The sequence below is a fragment of the Globicephala melas genome, chromosome 16, assembly GCF_963455315.2.
Source record: "Globicephala melas chromosome 16, mGloMel1.2, whole genome shotgun sequence".
Taxonomy (NCBI): Eukaryota; Metazoa; Chordata; class Mammalia; order Artiodactyla; family Delphinidae; genus Globicephala; species Globicephala melas.
In genome coordinates, this window is record NC_083329.1 from 31,373,640 (window position 1) to 31,388,386 (window position 14,747).

Below are 14,747 nucleotides of genomic sequence, written 5' to 3' on the forward strand. Positions count from 1 at the left end.
CTAACATCCATGTATTTCCAGATTTTCTGGACATTCTGTAGTATATTTCTTATACATTTTTTCAGATTAACAATTAGAACCATTGCTTCAAATTTAGAGGTACTTTGCCTGACGGGTAGTGAGCAGATTATTTGGATGCTGAAGTAATATACTATTACTGGTTTCCTGACTTTGCAAACTCACTATAGTATGGCAAATTATGCTGATTGATTTTCTGATATTAAATCATCCTTGCATTCCTGGAATGACCACAGTTTAGCTATATTATTTGATAAAATTCTGTTTAGCATATTTCGTGAATGAAATTGGGTTGCAGTATTTTTTGTGCTGTTGTTAGGTTTTAATTTCAAGGATAATATAACCTCATAAACTGAAGTCCCAAGTTTATCAATTTTTTATCAAACATCTGGATTTGTTGATTCTATCCTAGCTTTCTTATTAATTTCTGTTCTCTTTATTTCATTCCTTCTATCCTTTTCCCTAGCTTTCTAAGAAAGATGCTTAGCTCATTAATTTTCAACCTTTCTTTTTCTCTAATATATGTATTTAAATAGTCAAATTTTCCTGAGAATTATTTTAGCTGTATCTCACAAATTTTGATACATATTAGTTTTTTATCAGTAAATTCAAAACATTTTCCAATGATCAATATGATGTCTTCTCTGGTTAACAAATTATTTAGACCTGTATTTCTTAATTTCCATACATACGGAGATTTCCTAGCAATATTTTTTGCATTTTTATGTTGGGTTTCTGCACTAAATGATTTAAATCCTTTGAATATATTGAGACTCCGAGATTTGTTGAGATAACATAACGTCAATTTTTGTAAATGTTCCATGTGTTCTTGAAGACAGTGGTATTTTGCAGTTGTTAGGTACAATATTCTACAAATACACCAAGTCAAGTCTATTAAGCATGTTGTTCAAATCTTCTATATCCTTAATGAGAATTTTTGGTTTATTTATTCCATCAATTACTGAGAGGAATGTGTTAAAATTGCCCAATACATTTGTGAATTTCTATTTTTCCTTATATTTCTGTCAAATTTTGCTTTATATATTTTGAAGCCATATTATGATATGCATATATGTATATGTGTGTGTGTGTGTGTGTATGCACACGTGTGAATTAAACCATATACTCTGATGTGGCCCTCTAGCTCTAGTAAAGCTTTTTGCCTTAAAGATCTATTTTATCTTATACTAACTTAGCTATGCCAGCTTTCTTTTGTTAGTGTTTATGTGGCATTTTTTTCCATTATTTTGTTCTCTAACTTTCTATATCCCTATGTTCTAGATAAGTCTCTCATAAATAAAATATAACTGGATTTTTAAAAATCCAATTATTGAGCTTCCCTTGTGGAGCAGTGGTTAAGAATCCGACTGCCAATGCAGGGGACATGGGTTCGAGCCCTGGTCCAGGAAGATCCCACATGCCACGGAGCAACTAAGCCCGTGTGCCACAACTACTGAGCCTGTGCATCACAACTACTGAGCCTATACGCCACACTACTCAGCCCATGTGCCACAACTATTGAAGCCCATGCACATAGAGCCCGTACTCTGCAACAAGAGAAGCCACCCGCTCCCCGCAACAAAGAGTAGCCCCCGCTCGCCACAACTAGAGAAAGCCCGTGCGCAGCAACGAAGACCCAATGCAGCCAAAAATAATAAAAATAAAATAAAATAAAATTCGGACATAAGTGCCACAAAGAAAAATTCCAGAAAAAAAATCCAATTATTTTAATCCAGTCTAGATAAAAATGGATCACTTAACTCACTTAGATATATTTAGGTTTAACTCCACCATTTTCTTTTACGCTTTCCCCTTGTCTCATCAGTCTCTACAGTCCCTCTTCTCTCTCTCTCTTTTTTTTTTTTTGCCTTCTTTTGGATAGTTTGAGTATTTTCTTATTATACTATTTTCCTCTTCAATTGATTTGGAAGACATATTTTTAAATTCTCTTTAGAGGTCATAAGTTAAAATCTAAGTTCTTGATTTATCAAAGTCTAATATTAAGCTTTACCTTTTTCTCCTCCTAGTCAATGCAAGTATCTTTAATTACATTTATGCTTCTCCATTCTTTACTCCATTCTAAAAGTTTTATTTTATTTTATTTTATTTTTGCGGTACGCGGGTCTCTCACTGTCGTGGCCTCTCCCGTTACAGAGCACAGGCTCCGGACGTGCAGGCTCAGCGGCCATGGCTCACGGGCCCAGCCACTTCGCAGCACGTGGGATCTTCCCAGACCGGGGCACAAACCCGTGTCCCCTGCATCGGCAGGCAGACTCCCAACCACTGCGCCACCAGGGAAGCCCTAAAAGTTTTATATTTTAACTCTCTATATATTTTTATACACTGTAAGACATCATTATATCACTACATGATTGTTCATTGAGACTTACCCACGTATTTACCACTCTCTTTGCTCCTCAATCCTTCCTTACTTGCTCTGTGTTCCTTATGCCATGACTGTTCTTTGCCTTAAGTTGTAGTTAATTTTATAAATAACACTAGTTTGTTTTGTAAATACTGAAGGTTTCTGTTCATTCACTCATTCATTCAACTAACATTTATTGAGAGTTCACTATGTGCCAGTACTTGTACAAGACATATGTCAACTTCCTCAAGTAATATTGTTTGCATTTAACTAGGTTATTCTAGGAAACCAATTATTTAAAACAACTTGCCTCTAGTGGTTAAGAGCTTGTAGAGCCATTTCAGGTCAATGGGCAGAGTCAGGGAAATTCTTTAACTATCAAATCACTCTCACAGTTGTCATATCTTTGTGCACAGTTTAACTTTCTACCCAAAAAAAGGCTCCCAGAGAGCCTTCTTGCTTTTGAAGATCCCTTGACACATAATCATGTGTTGTCCTGAAATTATTTTTCCAGTTATTTTATTCTTTCCTAACTTCTCTTCCCAACAAGTCTATCAGCCAATGATTCCCAACTTGTAGATCACGTTTTTTTACAGGGGTCCTTAACTCTATATACTATCTGAGTATTGTTTTTAGATGGAATTAATAATATATCCTGCACATATGTGTATGTGGACTAATTCTCAAACATATACAAACACTTGAGATAAATATAATCCAAGTCAATTGAAAGGTATTAATAAGCTCATAGTAGTTTTTAATCAACATGTATTTTTTTAAAATAGACTGTAAAACTACTTTCATGTGACACCTCTATGAAATATTCTTACACAAAAATGAGTTTTTACAAAAGGTTGGAACCATTTCTATAATTGCCTAAAGACTAAGGATCTTCAGCAATCCCACTCCTGGGTATATACGCAGAAAAAATGAAAACTCTAATTCGAAAAGATACATGCACCCCCAACGTTCATAGCAGCACTATCTACAATAGCAAAGATATGGAAACAACCCCAAGGGCCCATCAACAGATGATTGGCTTAAGAAAAAAAAAATACACACACACAGCCACACACACACACACTGGAATATTACTCAGCCATAAAAAAGAATGGAATAGTGTAATCTGCAGCAACATATGGACCTAGAGAATATTTTACTTAGTGAAGTCAAAAAGAGAAAGACAAATACTATATGACATCACTTATATGTGGAATCTAAAAAATAATACAAATGAATCTATACACGAAACAGAAACAAACTCCAGATGTAGAAAAGAAACTTATGGTTACCAAAGGGGAGAAGGAGAGAAGGAGGAACAAATTAGAAGTATTGGATTAACAGATACAAACTACTATACCTAAAATAGACAAGCAACAAAGATTTACTGTGTAGCACAGGGAATTATATTCAATATCTTGTAATAACCTATAATGGAATATAATCTGAAAAAAATACAACTGAATCACTTTACTGTACACCTGAAACTAACAAAATATTGTAAATCAGCTATACTTTAATTTTAAAAAAAGAGTAAGGATAGTTATTTTCTTATTTTATATCATCCATAGCATTGTACTATACTCTGTCTAAAGAAATTACTTAATAAATGCTTGATGAATACATGAATGGCCTAAAACCTACCTTATCTGCCAATAATAATCCTGTAAAGATTTTCTGGTCAGCTGGCTTGTTTCCCAATTTTCGTTTGCTAATTTGGTAGCATCCTTCAGTGCTTTAAGCTACAACAAAGAAAAGAGCTTTTTTGGTACATTTCATCCACTTGTTACCATCATGCCAATTCACCTGTAGGTCTAGGTATGAGCAGCAGAAGCACAAGTGTATAACTTTTTGTATATTACTGTCTTGTCTTCCAAAATATATTTTATATAAGCACCTTGGGGCAGAACTGAGAAGAGCCTCAATATTTGTCTAAGAAACAAACATTATACCTTGAAACTTCTAAGTAATTAATCAATTAATATAAAGAAATGCCAATCAATCAAGATGATATATTGAGCACAGGCATCTATCTTATCTTCTATCTAAAATCCCATGGTTACAGAAAAGATATCTATCTCTCTTTATCATATCCACTACCATCATCACAACCATACCTATACATGTATTTTATAATTATATCAACACATCTATATCTCACTATAAAATAAGTGTATAACAACATAGGATAACAAGTAAAATAAAATCAGCAAAATATATGGAGGAAAGTATAAAACAGACAGAAATAACCACAGAGAATATCGACAGAGAAATAAAACCGGAGGAAACAAAACCCTAAAATGTGCAGAAGTCGTCTATCGCAGTTAGCGACAGTTTCTGGCAACTCCACGACTAGAGTCAACTGATATAAACTTTTAGTGGAAGACATAAGAGAAGACCTCAACAAATGTGAAGACATACTACATTCCTAGATGAAGAAACCCAAATTTTATAAAGATAAAATTTCTTTCAAAATTAATATAACAATGCAATTACAATAAAAATGGTAATATGATCTTTTTTAAAATTTTTGTTGGAGTATAGTTGATGTACAATGTTGTATTAGTTTCAGGTGTACAGCAAAGTTAATCAGTTACACATATACATGTATCCACTTTCTTTTTTTTAGATTATTTTGGTAGTAGGATCTTTATTTATTTTATTTATTTATTTATTTTTGACTGCGTTGGGTCTTCGTTGCTGTGCGCGGGCTTTCTCAGAGGGGGTTACTCTTCATTGAGATGTGCAGGCTTCTCTTGTTGCGGAGCATGGGCTCTAGGCGCGCGGGATTCAGCAGTTGTGGCTCACAGGCTCTAGAGCGCAGGCTCAGTAGTTGTGGTGCACGGGCTTAGTTGCTCCGCGGCATGTGGGATCTTCCTGGACCAGGGCTCGAACCCGTGTCCTCTGCATTGGCAGGCGGATTCTTAACCACCGTGCCACCAGGGAAGCCTTGGTAATAGGATCTTTAAAATAGAAGTTGACAAGCTAATTCTTAGGTTCATATGGAAGATCAACTCTATAAGAATATGCAAATACATCCTAGGAAAAAACCAATAAGGAGGCACTTGTCCTTACACATCATAATTTAATAATTAAACATAGTAATTAAAACAGGGCAGAAACAGACCAATAAGTCAGTGGAGTAGATAGTCCTTAAATCTATGTAAATATGTGAAGCTGGTTTACAATAAAGGCAGAATTTTAAATCAGTAGAAATAATAGGCTAACCTTTTAGGGGAAAGAAATTGAGTTGAAGCCTGACCTCAGAAAACACAGATATAAACTCTAGATAGAATAAAAAGCTAGAAATTACATATCACACACACATTATTAGGAGAATATATAGAAAGACTTTTTTTTTAACATCTTTATTGGAGTAAAATTGCTTTACAATGCTGTGTTAGTTTCTGCTGTATAACAAAGTGAATCAGCTATATGTATACATATATCCCCATATCCCCTCCCTCTTGAGCCTCCCTCCCACCCTCCCTATCCCACCCCTGTAGGTGGTCACAAAGCACTGAGCTGATCTCCTTGTGCGGCTGCTTACCACTAGCTATCTATTTTACATTTGGTAGTGTATATATGTCAATGCCACTGTCTCACTTCGTCCCAGCTTCCCCTTCCTCCTCCCCATGTCCTCAAGTCCATTCTCTACGTCTGCGTCATTATTCCTGTCCTGCCCCTAGGTTCATCAGAACCTTTTTTTTTTAGATTCCATATATATGTGTTAGCATATGGTATTTGTTTTTCTCTTTCTGACTTACTTCACTCTGTATGACAGACTCTAGGTCCATCCACCTCACTGCAAATAACTCAATTTCATTTCTTTTTATGGCTAATATTCCTTTGTATATATGTGCCACATCTTCTTTATCCATTCATCTGTCACTGGACACTTTGGTTGCTTCCATGTCCTGGCTATTGTAAATAGTGCTGCAATGAACATTGTGGTACATGTCTCTTTTCAAATTATGGTTTTCTCAGGGTATATGCCCAGTAGTGGGACTGCTGGGTCATATGGCCATTCTATTTCTAGTTTTATAAGGAACCTCCATACTGTTCTCCATAGTGGTTCTATCAATTTACATTCCCACCAACAGTGCAAGAGGGTTCCCTTTTCTCCACACCCTCTCCAGCATTTATTGTTTGTAGATTTTTTTGATGATGGCCATTCTGACCAGTGTGGGGTGATACCTCGCTGTGGTTTTGATTTGCATTTCTCTAATGATTAGTGATGCTGAGCATCCTTAGAAAGGCATCTTTATAATTCTGGTTTGCCAGACACTATTGGTCGCCCTTGAATACTCATTTCTCTTGGTAGGCAGAGCCCAATTTTGTTCAGTTGCTCAATCTTCTTCCATTTATTTTAGACGTAAACCCTGATGAGTCTAGCCATTTGTAGCAATGTCATTCTTCTCTCTTGTGACTGGTTTAGGCATTTTAATGTGATATAATTCTAGGCAATGAGACATGAGGGGAAATCTGCTGTGGTGTAAGGGAAAGGTTGGAGAGGGCTCTCAAAGTGAGACTCTAGGCTGCATATTGTGTGTCTGGCCAGCATGCCTTCAGCTGGAGCAGCCACTCTGTTAGTTCCCATGAGAAGAGCTAACCAAGTCAACTTTCTGAAGATGAAGGTTAGAAAGAGAGAAAAGCCAGGGTTGTTGATGATATTGTTGAGCCATCAAATTAACCAACTGTAGAGCTGCCCTAACTTCGGACTTTTGATACAGAAGGTAATACTTTTTCCCTATTGTTTAAAGCAATTGAGAGAGACTTTTCTGTGAGTTGTAACCAAAGGTATGCTAATTGATACAAATCTAGGAAGCGTAGTAAGTGAACAACAAAACTTAAAATCCCCAAAGAAAAAAACTGACAGATTTGACTTCATAAAATTTTAAATATTTCCAAGAGATAAGAAAAATGAAGTTGAAAGGTAAGAAACAGAATGGGACAAAAATATATAAAACATATTCAAAAGACATATATCTTGTATGGACTTACATCCAGTGTGTGTGTGTATGTGTGTACATGTGTATATACGTATATGTGTATATATATGAAAACTCTTATAAAGATACACAAAGCTACAGAAAAATGGGCAAATAATATCAACTACTGGTTAGAACTCTGGGAAGTGGGGTCTGTCCTGTACTGTCAGTGGAAATTCAAACTGAAAACCTTTTTTGGAAAGGCAATTCATTACTCTCTAATAAAATTTAAACTTCATGCACCCTTACCCTTGACCAAAAAATATCACTTCTATGAATCTAGCCTAGATTTCACTTGTGTGAAAGAAGTTTTCACTTGTGTGCTCGAATATATGGGTACAAGGATGTTCATTGCTTTATTATTTGTAATCATAAAAAGATGGAAATGACCTAAGTGTCGTGAATGGGAAGTGATTAAACATATTAAAATACAGGTATATTATGGGTCTATATATAGTGATATGGAAAAAGCTCCAAGATGCAGAATTAGTTTTAAAAAACGAAGTTGCCAAATAATACATATGGGAAGATCCAATTCATGTTGAAAACTATCATGGCGTATGTATACACACAGATACATGAAAAGAGAACTTTAAAGCTGTAGTTCAAACCATGAGGTGAAGATTGAAGTGGGTCTTTCACACTTTGAAACTTCTACACTGAATCATTTACAATGAGAATGTACTCCTGTATTACTTGTGTAATTTAAAAAAAACTGGAGGGAAAAATAGCAGAATGCTGCCAGGTTGAGGATCCTTTCTACTCTCCAATACTGTCTGCAGCACTTCTCCTTGTTCTTTAAGTGAGATTCATACTCATATAAAGGGACATATTCCAGTTTCAGAATTCCTTGGATGTCAGTGAGTTTCCCACTACTCTGAAGTTGGTTTGAACCCACTGAGAACAAGCAGAGCCATACATTTCACACCAACGGACTAAAAGGATACATACATTATAAATCAGTATTTTGGTAGGAGACCAATGGACATACTCTGTAACACTTGGCCTTTTCTCCTCCTCCCTACTGTTCTTCTCCTCTTTCATTTTAGAAGGGCATGAACATGACCTACCAAATTTCTCTTTTTACAATTTACCAGGAAATTGGAGAAAATGTTTATGTGCACATAAGGGAATAAATTGAAGAAAAGTAAAAATCAGCTAAGAAATTACTTTGGGTTCCTAAGAATCAAAATAATAATAATAATAAAAAACATGTTACAAATAATGATCCCCAAATGTTATATTATACAGAGAGCCATGCTACATGAAAAACAAATGTAGAGTTTTTATGTACAGTAATAGATAGTACTCTAGTGAAATATTATTGATATTGCTAGATCAGACTTCAAAAATTATACAATACTGTTGGAAAACTGTCTATTAAGTAGAAATCTATAAATCAAGTCACTTTTTCAATGATCTACATCTTAATTTCAGAGTTGATTCCTTCATTCATAAAAACAATGGTCATATTAAACTAAAAGTTAGAATATTCAATATTTGTTTTAGGAAATATTCTGACCTTATTAATTCATGGTCTTCATCTGTTAAGTTCTCCCACACAATTGCTATGTGAAAATTCAATCAAATGGATTAAGTCCTGTAGTTTTTGCACTTGTATTTTAAAAGGCAGATATATTAAGGTACAATTCATTTCCAGCTTATTGGAATATCTTGGTGACTCTATTAGTTTTGAATATTTAGCTAAATACCTCACTAAATATTTATTTTTAACTGTATTAATTAGCTGAATGAGACCTATCAAAATATCTTTTCAGAGAGAACACTAGTTAACAAAATGCTCATGTATCAAAAACTCAGCACAGAGTCTAGATGAGAGGTGCAAATTCATAAAAATAATCAGTGGGTACTCCTTCAATTTCTCTTCAGATTTTATGTACCCTTTATGACGTCATTAGATGACTACTTGGATCAATCATTCTCAGACTAACACTCTTCATATTTGATGAGAGATTCAAGGTCACTAATATTTTTATCAAAAATACACTCTTACAAGATTGAAAACAGCCATTTGGCTCTTTTAAATAGTAATGATTTCAAATATTCTTCTTGAGTCATAGGACCAAGAATACCATTGATTAGCAAACATTTATAGATGCTAAATATCCTGCAGGATATGTTTGAGGCTGCCTCCCTAGCCAGTTAATTCCTATAGTTTCTTTTCAGGAAAACTGAAATCAACCATTCTTTTATTTGATTAAATATTCAAAGTGCTAAGGGAACATATTCAATGATAGCTTGCTCTGTACTAAGAAGTCTCTTTTCTCTTTCAATATTAAAAGTTCAGCTCTGTAAATACAATGAAAACCATTCTCACCTTCTCATAAAGCAGCTGAGGTAAATTCTGTTGCTGCCTGTCCTGAAAACACTCATAAAGTTGGAGCAGCCTAGCACATAACACTTGCTCTTGATTGAAGAGAGGATGATGACTGAATTGCAAACCCACAATGTTGAGATCTAATTGGTACCTTTCCCTTTGACCTTCCATTTTGTTCCTAATAGAGCTTTCTAGATCAGATTTCACTGCCTTTTAAAGAAAAATATTTACAGGATATTAATTTTATTCTATTTCTTTTGAAATTACAAGTAACTTCTTTAAAAAGTAATATGTTAACTGTAAGAAAATTGAGATACAGAAAAGAAAAAAAACAATTATTTGCTCCTTCTTCCTCAAAATTGATTATAGCCCTTGATTTCATAAAATATATTTATACTGCAGCATTTTAATCACCTTGCTATAAATTACTGTCATCTACCTTACTATTGTGTGCTGGTAGAGGTTGAACTTTCAAGTTATAAGCCGCCAAATAATTTCCTATAGGAGCACTATGAAAAATGGTGTTTAGAACTGGTGGGTCAATAGTTCACTATGTGATGTTCTAACAGTCATCTGTGGCCAGAGTTAAATGACAAACCCTTATTAAAACATTTTTCTTAAGTGAATATGTTGGTAATTCCCTGGAAAATTCCCTGGAGGGGCCTGGACTCTCTAAGCAAATGTTATAAGGAGACCATCTTTCTTTATACATGACACTGTCTCCATTTGTAAACCAGATTGTCCCTAAATTAGTTGAAGTCCGTAGGCCTTAGATTGTATTAAAAATGATTCAACAGTGTTTTAGTACACTACTTTGAATTTAAGTACTTATGTTTGAATATTCATGTGATTAGTTTTTAGTGATACAGTTTGAGAAGGTTAATGGGTTACTTAGCACGTACAGCTTAATTCATGAATGGCTAGCCACTCCTGATATGAGCCATGACTGCAACCACCTAAAAAACACAGCATGAGCTCTTTCTAGATCAATCTGTAGTAGTAGAACATACCCTCCAGTCTGTGTCATTGCTATTACACCTGTTATTACACTGAAAAAACTGCTGTCCCACCCCCTGATCTGGTGTGGCATATCCAGTGCTTCTCAAGGACTGTAGGTCACCAGGATGATGCCTACATCTCTCCCTCCCTCCTCTCTCCTGAGCTAGGAATCTCCTCCTTTTTCCTCTCTGGGTTGAGGGGAGGCAAGAAAATAGTAATAAAGCTTGTTTTTGTTTTATCCTTATCTTGTAAGTCTCTATTCTCAATGTAAAGGCCAACTCAGAAAGGGAAACCTGCACTTAATTCCACCTATAAAATTTAGTAATCGGTAGTAAATTGGTCATTAACCAGGCAAAACCACCAAGGAAATAAACAGTTTCCATTTTACACCACCAAATTATAATGGAATAATTTTGGAAATTCAAGTTGCTAAGCTAGAGATGCCTGTCTTATTAAGCAGATTCAGTACTGGACGAATAACCATGCTGCTTACTTGCTTTGGGTTTCTACTGGAATAACACAAACATCTGCCCTCGGTCCCGTCCTATTCAATACCTACTGATTGTGGTGCTCAGATGCTAGAGAAGGGTAACTGAGATGGCGGAATATCCAACAGCAGTCAAAGGAAGCAAGTTTAGACTGGAAAGCAAAAGCTAAAGGTGGAAGTAGGCTTCAAACATTTGAAGAGCTGTCACATAAGTGAGGTAGTTTATGAGTTCTTTATGGCCAAAGTCAAAAGAGCAATAGTGATCCAGGAGACAGATTTTAATTCACACAGAAAACAATAAACAATTGGAACTGCCTAATACTGGAATGAGCTCTCTTGGGAGATAGTAAGCTCCATGACACTGGTTAAAAGCAGCAGTTGACTGAAGGAATTATGTGAACTTCTAGAACTAGGTAAGTGTGTTAGACCATAAGAACAAAGATCTAGGCAACAATGAATCAAAAACCAGATGAAAGTACAAAAACATCCATGCTGTTACATGGCATAACAAGTTAAAAAAACAGATTTTCAGAGACCCAGATATTGGAGTTTGATCAGATATGGACTTTAAAGTAGCTACTATTAATGGATTTTAAAAAGAGTAAAAGATAAAATACATGAAAAGATGAGAAGATGAAAACATAGGGCATTCCACAAGAAAACTGGAATATATACAGAAGAATCAAATGTCAAATGAACACTTTGAAGCTAAAAATATACTGAAAATATCCGAAATTAATAATTCATTAGATGGGTGATTCTGGAAATATAGTGGCCATGTAGTTTTAGATCCAGGCATACTTCATTTCATTGTAACTTGCTTTATTGTACTTCTCAGATGTCGCATTTTTTTTACAAATTCTTTAATTTGTAAAAATTGATTCATGGCAACCCTTTGTTGAGCAAGTCTGTCAGCACCATTTGTCCAACAGCATTTGCTTAATTCCCGTCTCTGTGTCATATTTTGGTACTTCTTGCAATATTTCAAACTTTCTCATTATTATATTTGTAATGGTGATCTGTGGTCTGTGATCTTTGATGCTACCACTGCAAAAAGGTTATGACTCCCTGAAAGCTTAGATGACAGCATTTTTTAGCAATAAAGTATTTTTTAATTCAGGTATGTACATTGCGTTTTTTTAGACATAATGCTATTGAATACTTAATAAACTACAGGGTAGCATAAATGTAACTTTTACATGCACATGTATAAAATCCAGGTAAATGTATAAGAAGAATGCCAGAAGGAATAAAGGGCATATAGTAAATAATTACGCAAAACTAGTCAACAAAAAACAAGCAAATAAGACCTGGGGTAATAGAGGTATGACAGAGTATTAAAGTACCTGGCCGAGGCAACAGCAAAGAGAGGATTTTGATACTCAGGGAGCTATTATCTCTGTTTCAATGGCCCTTATGTTATTTTTATTCCAGTGAGAAACCCCAAATGAACCTTGCCTCCATGCCTGGCTGAGCAGAGTAAAAAATGTAGAGAAGATAGAAGGGAAAGGCAGGCAGAGGCATTTGTGTGGCACTAATTTGAGAACATTAGCTGTTAAGGATGCTGCTACAGAATGAATTTTAATGCTCAGTTTACATGCTTGATGAAGTGACATTTACATTTATTCCCAACTCTAAGAGTCCATGAAATACTGAAATTAGCTTGGATGAAGCTAGACAGATGCAGTTGAGGAAAAATTACTTGTTCAGCCCAGTGGTTTCCAACTTGGGATTCCAGATGGTTACAAAGGTTAATCTGCATAGTGGTTAATGTTTATCCAAAAATTATATTTTCTGCTTTTACTTATCATCGCTTTGTTCATTCAGTTATTCATGCACTCACTCATTCATTCAGCAAACTGCCATTGTTTCAAGGACCTCCTTCTCCAAGAGCAATGATCTCCAATAATTATGTTAAAAGATCTGTGCTATATCTTGAGCAAAATTTAAATAAAACACACTGTCACCATACCATGCAAAAGTTATGCCATGTAACAGCAAAAAACAAGATAAAATAAATACCAGGGATTTCCCTTCCTTCCTCTTTTATCCTTTTATTTTTTGATTTTTTAATGGAGATGGATTTTATAGTAACTGGGGAAAAACAGAAAGATATTGCACTGTTGGGTGGGGGTGAGGGGGTCATTTATAAAATCTTGGTAAATGTGTTATACTATGAATTACAATGAGGCAGAGACATTGCCAGGCTCTCATGGTGTGATAGGCACCATGAAGAAAATAGGATTGTCTAAGATTATGCCAGTCAACTGATGTCTTTCTCTTCTAAATTATACAGGACCCTAAAAGCTTACATCTACTGAAGTGATGAATTCCATTACAAATTATATAAGTATTCACTGAGTGTCTGCTATATGCTAGGCATTTGGATATGTGCTAGTGATTTAAAAAAACAAAACAAAAAGAAAATCTTACCCTGGTTACAGTCAAGCAGGGAAGAGATTAGGTAAACAGAAGACTTAGATACAGATTGAGCCTTAACAAAACTGCAACCCAGTCTGAAATCAGTTAAGTCCCTGATTGGATTAAGATGATTATCCCCACTCAATATGCCTAAAAAGTAGAGGAATGAACTTTTCTGCAAGAAGATATGATCTAGAGTTTCTACAACTTTTCATATATAATATATGGAATATAATAAAAAAATACCAACTATAATAAAAGACAGGACTAAAAGCGCAAAATCAAGAGAGAAGAACAAATAATAAAAACAGATTTTCAGGGATCCAGATATTGGAGTTACCAGATATGGACTTTAAGGTAGCTATTATTAATGTGTTATAAAAATAGAGTAAAAGGGGACTTCTCTGCTGGCACAGTGGTTAAGAATCCGCCTACCAATTCAGGGGACAAGGGTTCGAGTCCTGGTCCAGGAAGATCCCAAATGCTGCAGAGCAACTAAGCCCATGCGCCACTACTGAAGCCTGCACGCCTAGAGCCTGTGCTCCGCAACAAGAGAAGCCATCGCAATGAGAAGCCCGCGCACCGCACCTAAGAGTAGCCCCGACTCACTGCAACTAGAGAAAGCCCGCACGCAGCAACAAAGACCCAACACAGCCAAAAAAAAAAAAAAAAAGCCATCAGCCAAAACTGTTAGAGGTTTTGTCTACTCCAGTTATGGGTTACAGCAAGGAATTCTGAAGCAGCTAGGGGCGCCTACTCCCTAGAAAATTTTATGACAAGGCTTCACACTAAAGAGAAACTACTGGAAGTGGAATAAAACTTGAGATGGTCGGGGACCACAGAGATTAATAGAAGATACAGAAAAAAATCTGGGAAGGAGAATACAGCCACTATATTGTTTAACACTACACAAAAACAACAGAATTCTGTGACATCAGAAAAGTTATCTGAAACAAGCTTTTTTCCTAAAATTTCAGGAAAACTAATTTAATATAAGAATGAACAGCAGAAAAGGCTCAAGATTAAATCTATACAAAGTTTCTATAATAAAAATGAATAAACAGTAATATAATATCCCCACAATCAAAGCATACCAGAAAGACATTCAAAAACATAAAAATAGAAATG

General features: G+C 35.3%; 1 protein-coding gene across 1 annotated transcript in view; it reads right to left on the bottom strand.

Moving 5' to 3' along the window:
* The window catches only part of CC2D2B (coiled-coil and C2 domain containing 2B), a 97,687-nt gene that overhangs the window by 64,739 nt on the left and 18,201 nt on the right, over positions 1 to 14,747 (bottom strand). The window contains exons 10-11 of the mRNA XM_030865177.3: positions 9,713 to 9,922; positions 4,028 to 4,125 (exon numbers count right to left, since the gene is read on the bottom strand). Of these exons, the coding sequence (XP_030721037.2) occupies positions 4,028 to 4,125; positions 9,713 to 9,922 (308 nt within the window). The remainder of the gene's footprint in view (positions 1 to 4,027; positions 4,126 to 9,712; positions 9,923 to 14,747) is intronic.